This window comes from Phaseolus vulgaris, chromosome 10 (assembly GCF_051622355.1).
Source record: "Phaseolus vulgaris cultivar YP4 chromosome 10, ASM5162235v1, whole genome shotgun sequence".
In the NCBI taxonomy this organism is placed as follows: domain Eukaryota; kingdom Viridiplantae; phylum Streptophyta; class Magnoliopsida; order Fabales; family Fabaceae; genus Phaseolus; species Phaseolus vulgaris.
The window spans coordinates 38,334,228-38,350,130 of NC_143507.1; the positions used below are offsets into that span (position 1 = coordinate 38,334,228).

The window sequence follows — 15,903 nt, forward strand, 5'->3', positions numbered from 1 at the left end:
ATTTGAAATTTTTTAAATATTAAGATTAGTTAAATGCAAACAATTGCTGATTTGGTTTATTAAACAATTTTAAAAATCAATTTCAAAGAACTGAAATTGTAATAGTATTTATTTAACAAGAAACATAATAAAAAATATCTTAAAATAAGATATAAATAGATGATATAATAATTATACTTACTAAATGAACTCAAGTTTTTCTCTCTTATTAAAGTTTATTAAATGTCAACTATTGCTCAATGAAAATTAGGAAATTAAAATTCGTTTGTTGCCTCAATAAAGCTGAGAAAAAAAATATTCGTATAATAAATTATTATTTACCGTTTAAGTTTAAAATTTTTGTTAAACAAGTTCTTTTCAAATACGAATACAATAAAAGAAATACAATATATTATTAATACTCATTAAAAAGTTATATTTACATTCAGTTTCTTTCCAGTAATAACTACTAAAAAAATTAAATTATTAAAAACCTTTTTTTAATAAACTTTTCAGAACGTGATTATTAATGGATAAAACTAATGCAATTGAATCATAGTTTTGTTTGCTCAACCAAAGAAGTACTAGAATGTGTACAATTGTGAGAGAGGATAGAAGCATATAAGTAAATAAAAACATGTAATTTAATTTTAATTAAGTTTTCATCTCAATCGTTTATTTTACTTTTTAATTTTAATTTAATCTAACTGTTATATATCGATAAAAACATTTCTTTTAGATTATAGCAAAAATTTGTAGATGTAATCGGTTTGACAGTATAATTTTTTAATAGTTTTTAGCTTATATTTTATTTTTTAAGTCCTTAAATAATATGTCCAAATCTTTTTATGGCTATGATATTTAGATCATCGATTTACTATTAATCCTTTTTATATTATTGATTTAATGTTACACTTAATAACTATAAAGAATAAATTTATACACTGATATTACTGGAAATATAAATTACATATAAAAATTGATTTAAAATTTTTTAAAATTAATTTAAAAGTGTAAATTTATAATTACTAGAAATATGTAATTACTAATATTAATATTTGATTCAATAATCAATCAAGCTTTAATTTATTATTTTAGAACTTTCAACTGTGTGATACTTGTTTCACCAAATAATTTTAACCTAGTTTCTCACTTTCAGCTACTTTTATGCTAATTTTATCAAAGATAATCATAATTATTCGTTTTTATTTCCTAAGAGTAATTTAAAAGGTTTCATATTATATATATATTACGTTTTTACACTACAAAAAAAAGTATTTTACACCAAATTATTATGTTATCTTATTTTTTTTAGTTCTATGTGTGAATAGTTTAATCATGTTATCATATTTTAAAGTATTAAAATTTAAATGGATATTTCTTTAAATATTCTAACGAATTCTGTTTTCAATTTAAAAAAAAAAACATAAATACGGTGTGCATTATGAGAGTATAAATTCTATAGTTACAATGGTGCTTATATTTAAATTATAAGTGCATAATAAATTTTATCATTATAGAATTTATGTACTTATAATGCATATCTTATTTCCTATTTGTTTTAATTTGAAACATAATTGATAAAAAAAATAGAAATATGATACATTTAGAATATTAAAAAAACTAAGTTTAACACACTAAAATATGATAGCATAATAAAAATAGTGAAATACAATGTTGTAAAAAAATACGATAATACATACCCATGCTATAATATAATAAAAATGTAAACAAATATAAAAAAAACCCAAGTTAATTCCTTTCGTTTTGCTTGCACCAGAAGATAATTGCTACCAGTATGTTCGAATATAATTCTTAATTCACACAAAATATGAATTTTATAACTTTTCATGCAATCTAGACAATAAAAATTTACTTTTTTTAATCACTTTCTATACCCACAAAGTGAACTAGTTTCCGACGATCAATACGGTCAAAATATTAAAGTTAGAATAGAAAGTTAGCATGTCCAAAACATTGATTAAGCATTAGGAATGTATTCTTAATTATGATTCAAATCTTAATTCGGTCCAACAAAATTTGGTTCATGATAATTATATAAATAATTATAAGTTTTAAAAAAAAAAGTACATCATCACGTATTTATTACATCAAACGCTGAATATTAAGATTTTACTTGAGCGTTGAGTGTCCTTTACAGATATCATCCCGATCAAAAATTCACGAAAGAGTGGAGGCTGACAAAAAAGAAAAAACAGTTCAAGTGAAGAAAGTTGTTTAATAAAAAAATAACCGACCGAATAAATAAGTAATTGTTATCTCAATTTCAATTCATATAAGAATAGTTACAATTCAAAAATAACTATCATTCAAACTAATTTTAATATTTAATGAATTAACACATTGGTTCAAATATGGAATATTTCGAAGTAGTGATTTCACCCCATTAAAGATCATATTTCTTCTTATGACATTAATCTGTGAAAAAAAAAATACAATCTGAATTATTGTTGTTCGGAATTAAACAAGTTAAACATATAAGGAACATAGTTCAACATTGTAGGCCGATCTAACAATCCCTTTTGAAAGCATAATTCTTGAAGTATTGAACAGTTCAACATTTCTGATAGAGACAAAAAGTTGCCATTCATTGCTAAAATGCACCTTATCCTAATATGTCAAATTAAGTGGCCGTCGCATTTCTCGTGTGACAAAATTTCTTCTTGTTCTAGGAAAATCAACTTTAACGATTATGACTAGGTATATAAATAAATAGAATTCAATAATATTATAGCAATTCAAATTTGATTAATTAATGAGCATAAAGAATCTATTTAAATATTTCAATTCTAAAAATATTTAAATTCATATATCGTAATATTGTTAAATTTTAAATATATATAAAAAATTTCTTACCCAAATTTTAAATATTCATTTACTTTTTAAAATATGTTAATTTTTTCATAATAATAATAATCATAAAATCATCATTAATATTAATATTTTTATATAAATAATATATATATATATAACATAATATGATACAAATTAAATAATCATAAATAATATTAAAATTATCTAAATACACTAATTTGACTAATTAAATTAAATTAAAATAATATAATAATATAATTATATTTAAATATTTTATTTATTTATAATTGTAATTTTTACATTATTTTAATTAACTAAAATGTGTACAAAATTAATTAATATTTCTTTTTTTTATATACAATGGTAAATTTGTAATCTTACAATTTACACTATTAAAAAGAAATTAAAATACTCTTACAATCATCACATGACTCAATTATTTCAATAAACTTTTCTCAAACATTCCGTTTAACATATCATTATTTAAACACATTCAAATTTCTTCACACTTTCTTCTTAAATATTCACACTTTCCCTCTCACACATCTTCAACTTTCCACTTCCCAATCCAAACAAAGCATTAGTCCCTCAAGAATTATGATGATTATGACTAGGGAAGACTATTAGCCACTCCACAATTATGATGACTTTTAGCTCCCAACTACCAGGGAAGACTTTTAGCCCCTCCACGCGTATATCTATTAAATTACAATAATCACATGACTCAATTATTTTAATAAACTTTTCTCAGACATTCAGTTTAACATATCATTATTTAAAAACACTCAAATTTCTTCACACTTTCTTCTTAAATATTCACACTTTCACTCTCACACATCTTCAACTTTCCACTTCCCAATCCAAACAAAGCATTAGTCCCTAAAGAATTATGATGATTATGACTAGGGAAGACTATTAGCCCCTCCACAATTATGATGACTTTTAGCTCCCAACTACCAGGGAAGACTTTTAAGCCCCTCCACGCGTATATCTATTAAATTACAATAATCACATGACTCACTTATTTTAATAAACTTTTCTCAGACATTCAGTTTAACATATCATTATTTAAAAACACTCAAATTTCTTCATACTTTCTTCTTAAATATTCACACTTTCACTCTCACACATCTTCAACTTTCCACTTCCCAATCCAAACAAAGCATTAGTCCCTCAAGAATTATGATGATTATGACTAGGGAAGACTATTAGCCCCTCCACAATTATGATGACTTTTAGCTCCGAACTACCACGGAAGACTTTTAGCCCCTCCACGCGTGTATCTATTAAATTACAATAATCACATGACTCACTTCTTTTAATAAACTTTTCTCAGACATTCAGTTTAACATGTCATTATTTAAACACACTCAAATTTTTTCACACTTTCTTCTTAAATATTCACACTTTCACTCTCACACATCTTCAACTTTCCACTTCCCAATCCAAACAAAGCATTAGTCCCTCAAGAATTATGATGATTATGACTAGGGAAGACTATTAGCCACTCCACAATTATGATGACTTTTAGCTCCCAACTACCAGGGAAGACTTTTAGCCCCTCCACGCGTATATCTATTAAATTACAATAATCACATGACTCAATTATTTTAATAAACTTTTCTCAGACATTCAGTTTAACATATCATTATTTAAAAACACTCAAATTTCTTCACACTTTCTTCTTAAATATTCACACTTTCACTCTCACACATCTTCAACTTTCCACTTCCCAATCCAAACAAAGCATTAGTCCCTAAAGAATTATGATGATTATGACTAGGGAAGACTATTAGCCCCTCCACAATTATGATGACTTTTAGCTCCCAACTACCAGGGAAGACTTTTAAGCCCCTCCACGCGTATATCTATTAAATTACAATAATCACATGACTCACTTATTTTAATAAACTTTTCTCAGACATTCAGTTTAACATATCATTATTTAAAAACACTCAAATTTCTTCATACTTTCTTCTTAAATATTCACACTTTCACTCTCACACATCTTCAACTTTCCACTTCCCAATCCAAACAAAGCATTAGTCCCTCAAGAATTATGATGATTATGACTAGGGAAGACTATTAGCCCCTCCACAATTATGATGACTTTTAGCTCCGAACTACCAAGGAAGACTTTTAGCCCCTCCACGCGTGTATCTATTAAATTACAATAATCACATGACTCACTTCTTTTAATAAACTTTTCTCAGACATTCAGTTTAACATGTCATTATTTAAACACACTCAAATTTTTTCACACTTTCTTCTTAAATATTCACACTTTCACTCTCACACATCTTCAACTTTCCACTTCCCAATCCAAACAAAGCATTAGTCCCTCAAGAATTATGATGATTATGACTAGGGAAGACTATTAGCCACTCCACAATTATGATGACTTTTAGCTCCCAACTACCAGGGAAGACTTTTAGCCCCTCCACGCGTATATCTATTAAATTACAATAATCACATGACTCAATTATTTTAATAAACTTTTCTCAGACATTCAGTTTAACATATCATTATTTAAAAACACTCAAATTTCTTCACACTTTCTTCTTAAATATTCACACTTTCACTCTCACACATCTTCAACTTTCCACTTCCCAATCCAAACAAAGCATTAGTCCCTAAAGAATTATGATGATTATGACTAGGGAAGACTATTAGCCCCTCCACAATTATGATGACTTTTAGCTCCCAACTACCAGGGAAGACTTTTAAGCCCCTCCACGCGTATATCTATTAAATTACAATAATCACATGACTCACTTATTTTAATAAACTTTTCTCAGACATTCAGTTTAACATATCATTATTTAAAAACACTCAAATTTCTTCATACTTTCTTCTTAAATATTCACACTTTCACTCTCACACATCTTCAACTTTCCACTTCCCAATCCAAACAAAGCATTAGTCCCTCAAGAATTATGATGATTATGACTAGGGAAGACTATTAGCCCCTCCACAATTATGATGACTTTTAGCTCCGAACTACCAAGGAAGACTTTTAGCCCCTCCACGCGTGTATCTATTAAATTACAATAATCACATGACTCACTTCTTTTAATAAACTTTTCTCAGACATTCAGTTTAACATGTCATTATTTAAACACACTCAAATTTTTTCACACTTTCTTCTTAAATATTCACACTTTCACTCTCACACATCTTCAACTTTCCACTTCCCAATCCAAACAAAGCATTAGTCCCTCAAGAATTATGATGATTATGACTAGGGAAGACTATTAGCCACTCCACAATTATGATGACTTTTAGCTCCCAACTACCAGGGAAGACTTTTAGCCCCTCCACGCGTATATCTATTAAATTACAATAATCACATGACTCAATTATTTTAATAAACTTTTCTCAGACATTCAGTTTAACATATCATTATTTAAAAACACTCAAATTTCTTCACACTTTCTTCTTAAATATTCACACTTTCACTCTCACACATCTTCAACTTTCCACTTCCCAATCCAAACAAAGCATTAGTCCCTAAAGAATTATGATGATTATGACTAGGGAAGACTATTAGCCCCTCCACAATTATGATGACTTTTAGCTCCCAACTACCAGGGAAGACTTTTAAGCCCCTCCACGCGTATATCTATTAAATTACAATAATCACATGACTCACTTATTTTAATAAACTTTTCTCAGACATTCAGTTTAACATATCATTATTTAAAAACACTCAAATTTCTTCATACTTTCTTCTTAAATATTCACACTTTCACTCTCACACATCTTCAACTTTCCACTTCCCAATCCAAACAAAGCATTAGTCCCTCAAGAATTATGATGATTATGACTAGGGAAGACTATTAGCCCCTCCACAATTATGATGACTTTTAGCTCCGAACTACCAAGGAAGACTTTTAGCCCCTCCACGCGTGTATCTATTAAATTACAATAATCACATGACTCACTTCTTTTAATAAACTTTTCTCAGACATTCAGTTTAACATGTCATTATTTAAACACACTCAAATTTTTTCACACTTTCTTCTTAAATATTCACACTTTCACTCTCACACATCTTCAACTTTCCACTTCCCAATCCAAACAAAGCATTAGTCCCTCAAGAATTATGATGATTATGACTAGGGAAGACTATTAGCCCTTCCACAATTATGATGACTTTTAGCTCCCAACTACTAGGGAAGACTTTTAGCCCCTCCACGCGTGTATCTATTAAATTACAATCATCACATGACTCACTTATTTTAATAAACTTTTCTCAGACATTCAGTTTAACATATCATTATTTAAACACCCTCAAATTTCTTCACACTTTTTTCTTAAATATTCACACTTTCACTCTCACATCTTCAACTTTTCACTTCTCAATCCAAACAAAGCATTAGTCCCTTAAGAATTATGATGATTATGACTAGGGAAGACTATTAGCCCCTCCACAATTATGATGACTTTTAGCTCCCAACTATCAGGGAAGACTTTTAGCCCCTCCACGCGTGTATCTATTAAATTACAATAATCACATGACTCACTTATTTTAATAAACTTTTCTCAGACATTCAGTTTAACATATTATTTAAACACCCTCAAATTTCTTCACACTTTTTTCTTAAATATTCACAATTTCACTCTCACACATCTTCAACTTTCCACTTCCCAATCCAAACAAAGCATTAGTCCCTCAAGAATTATGATGATTATGATTAGGAAAGACTATTAGCCCCTCCACAATTATGATGACTTTTAGCTCCCAACTACCAGGGAAGACTTTTAGCCCCTTCACGCGTGTATCTATTAAATTACAATAATCACATGACTCACTTATTTTAATAAACTTTTCTCAGACATTGAGTTTAACATATGATTATTTAAACACACTCAAATTTCTTCACACTTTCTTCTTAAATATTCACACTTTCACTCTCACACATCTTCAACTTTCCACTTCCCAATCCAAACAAAGCATTAGTCCCTCAAGAATTATGATGATTATGACTAGGGGATGACTATTAGCCCCTCCACAATTATGATGACTTTTAGCTCCCAACTACCAAGGAAGACTTTTAGCCCCTCCACGCGTGTATCTATTAAATTACAATAATCACATGAGTCACTTATTTTAATAAACTTTTCTCAGACATTCAGTTTAACATATGATTATTTAAACACACTCAAATTTCTTCACACTTTCTTCTTAAATATTCACACTTTCACTCTCACACATCTTCAACTTTCCACTTCCCAATCCAAATAAAGCATTAGTCCCTCAAGAATTATGATGATTATGACTAGGGAAGACTATTAGCGCCTCCACAATTATGATGACTTTTAGCTCCCAACTACTAGGGAAGACTTTTAGCCCCTCCACACGTGTATATATTAAATTACAGGAGCAAGTGTAACCATTAAAGCACAAGCTATTGAACCTAACGAAGAAGAAAAAGATGAAAGTTGAAGTAGAAATCATTTCTAGAGAAGATATTAGACCTTCTTCTCCCACACCCTCTCACCTTAGAGTCTTTAGGCTTTCCCTTTTGGATCGCCTTATCCCATTTCCATATGCTCCAATAATCCTGTTCTACACCTCACCTAAGAGTAACACAAATTACCTTTCTGAAGTCCCCAAGAGGTTAGAATTGCTGAAAAAATCTTTATCAGAGACACTAACCAAATTCTACCCCTTAGGTGGCAAAATCAAAGAGGATCTGTCCATTGAGTGCAATGATGAAGGTGCTAACTTTGTGCTAGCCCGAGTGAAATGTCCTCTAGACGAATTTCTAGTCCAACCTGAAGTGACCGTACTGCACAAGTTTATTCCTGTTGATCTTGTTGATCTTGCTTCTGAAGGATCAAATTCAGGAACCCATGTGACTAACATTCAAGTGAACATCTTTGAATGTGGGGGAATTGCCATTGGCATGTGCATTTCTCACAAGATCCTAGATGGGGCTGGACTTAGCACTTTTATCAAAGGTTGGACAGAAAGGGCCAAGGATTGTAACCAATTAACCCAACCGAACTTCACAGGACCTTCTCTCTTCCCCATAAATAGTTCATGGCTCAAAGACTTATCAATGTGGATGTGGGGTTCCTTGTTCAAACAAGGCAAGTGAGTCACAAGGAGGTTTCTGTTTAGAAACTCAGCTATAGCCACACTCAAGGCTCAAACACCAGGCACAGAAAACTCCACACGTGTGGAGATGGTTTCTTCTATGCTGTGGAAGTCCCTCATGGGTGTGTCCAAGGCACGGTTTGGTACCCAAAGGCCTTCTTTTATAAGTCATTTGGTGAACCTGAGGAGAAAAATGGATGAGGCTCTTTGTCCTGAACATGCTCTGGGAAATCTTCTTTGGTTGACGGCTGCAGAGACGGTGGATGATAATGAGATGGGGTTGGAGGAGTTGGTGGGGAAGCTGAGGACTGCAATATCAAGAGTAGACAAGGAATTTGTTGAAGAATTGAAAGGTGATAAGGGAAGGTCAATTATGCAGGAGAGTCTTGGGGCAATATGTGAGATGGGATCAAAGAGTGAAGTGGATTATTTTGGGTTTAGTAGTTGGTGCAATTTTGGGTTCTACGAGGCTGATTTTGGGTGGGGAAAACCCACATGGGTGAGTTGTGTAGGTTCAATTGGTTCAGTTTCAATGTTTATGAATCTTATCATCCTAGTGGACACAAGGTTGGGAGATGGCATAGAAGCTTGGGTTACCTTGAAAGAGGAGGATATGACTTATTTGAAAGCAAACCCCGAACTCCTCACTTGTGCAACACTGGATCCAAGTCCATTAGCAATGAGTTCAGTTGCCTGATCAGAATTAGCTTTCATCACCAATGAAAGTAATACTTCTTTTGAAGCTAATAATTTGGTTCCATGAAAACAAAATTACTTAGTTGATCCTGAAGTTTATATCATTAAATCCATTTACCTACTTACCTAGTTTTTCTGTAACTGGTTTAACTTCCGAGTCGGAAGTCCAATTATGCAGAGGATATCTTATCTATATATATATATACTATATGCAACGTTTTACTACTAAGATGTATATGGGTCAGAATTTGATTTCTGACTGAATTATATAAATAACATTTTACTGAGAAGCTTCCCCCCAAAAAAAGAAAACACTTTACAGAGAAATAAAATACACCTTCGCGATCTGCATATTGAGATAAAACACAGTAACTTACTATACTTGAGAGAAATTTTTAACTAATTACAAATAGTGTGTAAAATGCATCTCTAAAAAGGAAGGAAGAATGCAGAGAATGTTAATTAAGGGTCAAATTTTGTATATTCTATAATTCAGAATATAAAAGTGAATAAACTAGAAAACCAAAGCGTTGAATTTTGTGACATTTTGACCTTGAGCCAAGCATCTAAACCCTAAACTTGTGGTGAAAAATAACGAACGTTTAAGGAAAACTCTAGTATGATTTAAACTTCTAGCTACTCATGTTTGTCTACACTAGCCGAAGAAACGACGAAAGTAAATGATTATATATAAAGTAGAAGAAAAATACATACATTATACCAAAGGATTGAGTTAAAAATGATGAATTGATGTAAAGGATCTATAACTACAATTCAACAACTTCATCCTCCCTGCATTCCCCCACATCAATCACCAGAGTTCCTTTCTTCTTTGTACGTCGAACCCTACAACAATTTCTTCTTGGAGCCTGCTCAAACCAACAAAACCCTAACTTAGCCAATTTTTCATTCCAAATTCACTTCAATAATTTATAATAATGCTAGAAAAAGTGTCACACATTTCAATTAGGGGAATTTAAAGTTACCTTATCCCACAAGTGCTGGTCGATTTTCTTACGAACTTCCACCGATTTGATCCGGGTCGGATCCTCCATCTTCCACTTGCAATCGGGGTTTTTCTGAACCCGTATATAACGACTGGAAGTTTCATTGGCAGCATCGCCATGCACAGCCTCTGACAAGAAATAGACAAAAGGTTTCTGACAAACATGGCGGCTGACGGGGCGGGTGTTGAACGGATACGACGTGTAATCAGCCCGTTTGTACCAGTTGAGGAACGTCCTCGCCGGCATCTCCATTTCCCGGGCCGAGAAAATGCCCCGGAATATTTGAACCGCGTATCCCCATGAAACGGATACGGTCCAGCTCCGGGCTTTGTCGTAGCAAATGGACTGCTGCATGAGCCCGGCTGGGTCGAGCTTCATGGGCCCGCCCAGGCGGTTCAAGGCCTGCACCCGGCTCACGTTTGGAAATATGGGCTCAACCACGTCCAAGTGATGTAGGGACACCAGTGGCGCAAGTGGATGGGCCGCCAGAAGCCCAAAGAGATTGCCGTATACATCGAACTATTCAATGTGAAATCATACAAAGAATTATACATCAGAGGTGGTTTTTGTACACGTGTATAGTTTCGATTAGTGGTATATAAGATAAGAGTACCTAGTTTATGTAGGGTAGTAGGAATTAGGAAGGGTATTATCTACCGACATAAGACAATAGTTTAAGAATGTGACCCACATTTTCATGCTACGTGTCTTATAGTGTGTGATATTCAATTTTTTTAATTTTTTTAAATAAAATGTAAGTGGCTTCCCTTCAACTGCAATATGATCATCACAATTATTTATATTATTCAATAAATAAAAAATCTTATTGTAAAAAAGAAATTATTTTGTCCCTGCAACCATGGATGTGGTGGCTTCAATGATTTAGGTTTAAAAAAAGAAAGTCAATTATATTTATGATGCATTATATCATTTCGAAGACCACCTACTTTAAAACTAAATTAATTCATCTTAACCTTAATAATCCCACATAAATTCAAATTTTACCTAAATTTCTCCTATTTTTCTGACACTGTCCACTTTAAATTTCAACTATATTGGTAAGTAGCAATAAATGGTGTCCACCTTATGCACCCAAAAATTGAATTATTTGTTACTATCTATGTTTCGGCATCTAACGGTGGCAGTGTCCTTCTCTATTTTTGCATCTAACGGTGGCAGTGTTCTTTTCTATTTTTGCATCTAACGGTGGCAGTGTTCTTTTCTGTTTTTGCATCTAACGGTGGCAGTGTCCTTTTCTATTTTTGCATCTTACGGCCACGAGCAATTACATCATGCCCAGATAGCAATTTCTTTTGTTGTTATCACTGTTGACACCAATAACATAAACCTTTTAAAAATTTACACAGAAAAATAAAAATTTATAGTGTTATAAACTTAGTTATTTCATGTATCTATGCATAACACCTTATATGTTATGAAATTATATGAATAATGATGACAAAACTTAACACTAACATTTTGTCAAAATTGAGCTCAAAAAATTTATCTACTCTGAACCTAAAAGTCCTCCACTTCCTACTCTCACTAACCCACTTTCTCCACCACTTCCAATTATTAAAATTTCTCCATTACAATGATACCAATCATATTGATTGACTGAGTCCATATCTGAAGTCACAGACACACTTATGTTCTTTCTTTTTCTGTCTATGTTAACCCCTTTCCCTATTTTCCTAGATTTTCCTAGGTACCAAAGACTAAGATTGTCACAAGCCAAACAAAGAAGAAAAACAATGAAAATTAAAATTTTCAGAAGTTGCAAAAGCACTAACCTGATGGAACCCTTTCTCCTTGGTGAGTGGAACTCCTAATTCTGCCATACAAGCTTGAATTCTGTCATCAGAGCCATACAACCCAGGATACCTCTGAATGCACCTATCTTGCATTTTCTCCAATGCCACAGCCAAAGGATAACTGATGGCAAAACCACCACCCCCATAAGCCATATTATAAGAAAAGTATATATTTTGCAAGTGACTCTCAGAAGAACTCCCAATGTAATAGAACTGATTATGGTCATACTTCTGCAAAACCTTCACCAAATTTTCTGCCACAAAAACGGTGTCATCGTCCCCCATCACAAACCACCTCACATCCTTCATTCCAAGCCTGAGTGTCTCAGACACTATGCGTGAGATTCTGATAGCCGATCTATGCCCCTTTGGATTCTTATACTTGAACCTTGAAGTGTCACCGGAGATCCTCAACAAGGGCAAGGAATTCTCATCACCAGGTTCAGGTTTCACCTTCTGCTCTAGCCACACAACTCCACGCATCTCATTGGGCCTCCACCACATCTTGATGTACTCTTTTCTCTGCTTCCAAAGCTTGGCTGAGGCCCCTATGCCAAAGACTATGTGGGAAAGGCTCGTTTCTTCAAAGGGTGGGGACTCTTGTTCAGGTGGGGTGATGGATATGTGATGGTGGGTGATGGTGGGAATGTGGGAAGGTTGATCACAGTCATAGGAATGGCTCACGAATCTGAGGGAGTAGAAGAGGTAGGAGATGGAGATTAAGAAGAAGAAGAAAGCCATTAGCTTTGAGAAGCTCCATGAAGAGTATAAATGGTCAGCGTCTTTGAAACTGTTCTTCATGGTGGACATGGTTTTCAAGACAGAAAGATGATGAATTGAAACCCCAAAAGCTTGATCATGAGAACCCCATGGAGGTGATGGGGGAAGGAGAGAGAAAGAGAAGATTAGATTTGGTAAAGTTTTAAGCTGTGCATAGGACACCGAAAGAGGTGCCTGATAAATGGTAAAGAAAACAAAAACAAAAACAAAAACACTAACACTGTTTGTTTTGGTTTGAAGGTAACAATGAATCTTAAATTTAACAAACTACAGCAATGTGCTAAAGAAGGGTTTGCAGTTTATTGGTTTGATTCTTTATAATCTATGCAAAAAAACAGAACTTTTTTTTATGAACTGATTAAAACTCATTTCAGTTGTAATTTTTAAAATAATGATTCTAAATGAGAAAATTTAACACGAATCCTATTATTACCCACTATCTACTCATTAAAGTTTCTTAAAAAAAATTAAAATAGATAACATATTAAAAATCATAAATAACCTGTTATTATTATGTATCTTATTAAAAAATCCTCATAATTCTTCAAAAGGTACTTTTTATTGTTTATTTATTAGGGTTAGAGAAACAAGGAATGCCTCTTAATATATTTTAAAGAATGAAATATAATTATTCGTTTAATTTATATAACTATAATTTTTTCTTATTCAGTGTCTTTACTCAAAACATTTTTAACTTTGTTAGACATATTGTTTTTATTCTACTTTAAATCTACGGTTGCACACATGTCATTCAGTCCATATAATAAAAAAAATATATAAAAAGAAGATGTTTTAGGTATCAATATTGAAATATAAAAAAGTTTTATAGGTGTGAAATTAAACAGTTAATTGGTTATGAAATAAGTAAATAAAAAAAAGTATACTAAATATCACTATTAAATCTGAAATATAAATTAGATTAATACCTCAAACTCCATTAATCATATACGATTATATAAAACAAAATATAAAAAATAAACAAATATAAAAAGATTGGACTAAATTCACACAAAAGAAAAAAAAATCCAAAAAAACAACTTAAGTAAAACGATCCAATATATATTTTTCAATATAGATAAAAAAAAGTTCTGTTACTTATAATAGTATTTCTAACCTAAGTTTTTCCATCTGATTAATGTTTCAATTAAGGTCTACATGTGAATTTATTTTTAAATTTGGAATAAGTTTATTTTTGTTCACAAATTTAAAATTGATTAATTTAGTTTTATAATTAAAAGATGTTTGTTTAAGTTTTGTATTCTAAAATATAGTTAAAAATCTTGCATTTGATGACTAATAATTATAAATAAACGTATCTAATTACTTATTTTAATCCGTTTGTTTTGTTTTTTTCCCATTTTTGCTGCAGAAGTTTTCATTGGAACAAAAAAATCATTAATAAACCAAAAAATAACATGACAAATGTTTCTTTCTCTCGCCACACAAAATCTAACCATACTCGAAAAGAAAAACAAATTATGTATTTTGCTATAAACGAACCATCATAACCCTCTCCATACTCATTCTGTATATCATAATTAGAAAGGTATCTTAAAGTTTAAATTAAAAACATAATATTTTTTTTATTTTTATAAAATATTTTAATTTTTTTTTTTCATTTCTACATCATAATAAATAAGTTGTGTAAATAGTAGGCACTTGAGAATATAAATAATAAAAATTAATTAATATTAACTTAAAATTTTAAAATAACAGTTAAATTGAAAGTTAAATTAGAAAAATATACTAGTTAAAAAAGAGAGAAAGTATGTTATTAAAAATCAAAGTATGAGGGTGTAATTACTTTTAAAAAGTGACCAATATTTATATGGAGAAGATTTTGTATTATATATCATTTGATATTCCCTTATAATACATTAACAATATAAAGGAGGTTTTAATAGTTTTTAATTAATCAATGTCATTCAAAATGTTAGGTTGTATTTTGTAATAATCATCTTTGAAAATTCAATTTAACAGATTTATATAAAAATTTATCAATATTTTTATTTCAACGCTAGTAGGAATATACTTCTTAACTACATATCTTTTGATTAGATGTCGAAAACCTATTATTGCAATTGAAGATCAAGAATTAACATTTTTAATATTTTATATTTACATATTTATTTAGGAAGTAAATATACAAATTTAAAACATTAATAATATGTTACTTTTAATATATATTTAATTAACTAATTTGAACTACCTTCTTTCTTTTGAAGGTCTTGTCTTTTTAGTAATAGATGTTGTTCAGTTGTTGTTATCTTTTGTATTTAGTGTAATTGTGAAACTAATATAAAAAAATCATTAAATAAAAATTAATTAAAAATAAAATTAATTATTATTTGATTAAATTAAATATTATTTTATAAACTTAAAAAATTTATTGATATATAAACTAATTTTTATTATTAATAAAAAATTATAAAATAATTTATAAATTAGTATATAATCATTAACTACCAAAATTTTAGCTACTTACTATTTTTATATTCTAAATTAGTCTCTATTAGTCTTTTAGAGACTAATTTAGAATCTAAAATATTAGTAGTTAAAATTTAGGTGACTAATTTAGATTCTAATTTAGAAACTATTTTATTAATTTTTATTAATAATAGAAATTTCTTTAAATACGAATAAAGTTTTACTCTCTAAATTAATATTTTAAATATTGTTAGTAATA

The 15,903-nt window shown here is 30.6% G+C and overlaps 2 protein-coding genes and 1 pseudogene across 2 annotated transcripts; 2 read left to right on the forward strand and 1 right to left on the reverse strand.

The window, feature by feature from the left end:
- The first annotated feature begins 8,218 nt into the window (after positions 1-8,218).
- LOC137818412 (epi-neemfruitin B 7-O-acetyltransferse L7AT) lies at positions 8,219-9,815 on the forward strand. The gene has a single exon (XM_068621824.2). It carries the CDS (start codon positions 9,009-9,011, stop codon positions 9,615-9,617), a length of 609 nt encoding a protein of 202 aa, XP_068477925.2. The 5' UTR covers positions 8,219-9,008; the 3' UTR covers positions 9,618-9,815.
- On the forward strand, positions 8,253-8,921 carry LOC150024782 (epi-neemfruitin B 7-O-acetyltransferse L7AT pseudogene; annotated as a pseudogene).
- Positions 9,816-10,282: 467 nt separating the features above from the next.
- LOC137818411 (uncharacterized) lies at positions 10,283-13,509 on the reverse strand. The gene is made up of 3 exons (XM_068621823.2): positions 12,417-13,509; positions 10,603-11,142; positions 10,283-10,485 (listed from the first exon to the last, which is right to left on the reverse strand). The coding sequence occupies exons 1-3, from the start codon at positions 13,245-13,247 to the stop codon at positions 10,384-10,386; spliced, it is 1,473 nt and encodes a 490-aa protein (XP_068477924.1). The 5' UTR covers positions 13,248-13,509; the 3' UTR covers positions 10,283-10,383.
- Between the last annotated feature and the right edge of the window lie 2,394 nt (positions 13,510-15,903).

What these genes read in the sequence shown, in the direction of transcription:
- LOC137818412 (XM_068621824.2), top strand. Translation starts at nt 9,009, where the DNA reads ATGGTTTCTTCTATGCTGTGGAAGTCCCTCATGGGTGTGTCCAAGGCA.
- LOC137818411 (XM_068621823.2), bottom strand. Translation starts at nt 13,247, where the DNA reads ATGTCCACCATGAAGAACAGTTTCAAAGACGCTGACCATTTATACTCT. An exon ending in AGGAGAAAGGGTTCCATCAG is followed by an intron (nt 11,143 to 12,416) that starts GTTAGTGCTTTT and finishes CACATTGAATAG; the next exon opens with TTCGATGTATACGGCAATCT. An exon ending in ACCAGCACTTGTGGGATAAG is followed by an intron (nt 10,486 to 10,602) that starts GTAACTTTAAAT and finishes TGGTTTGAGCAG; the next exon opens with GCTCCAAGAAGAAATTGTTG.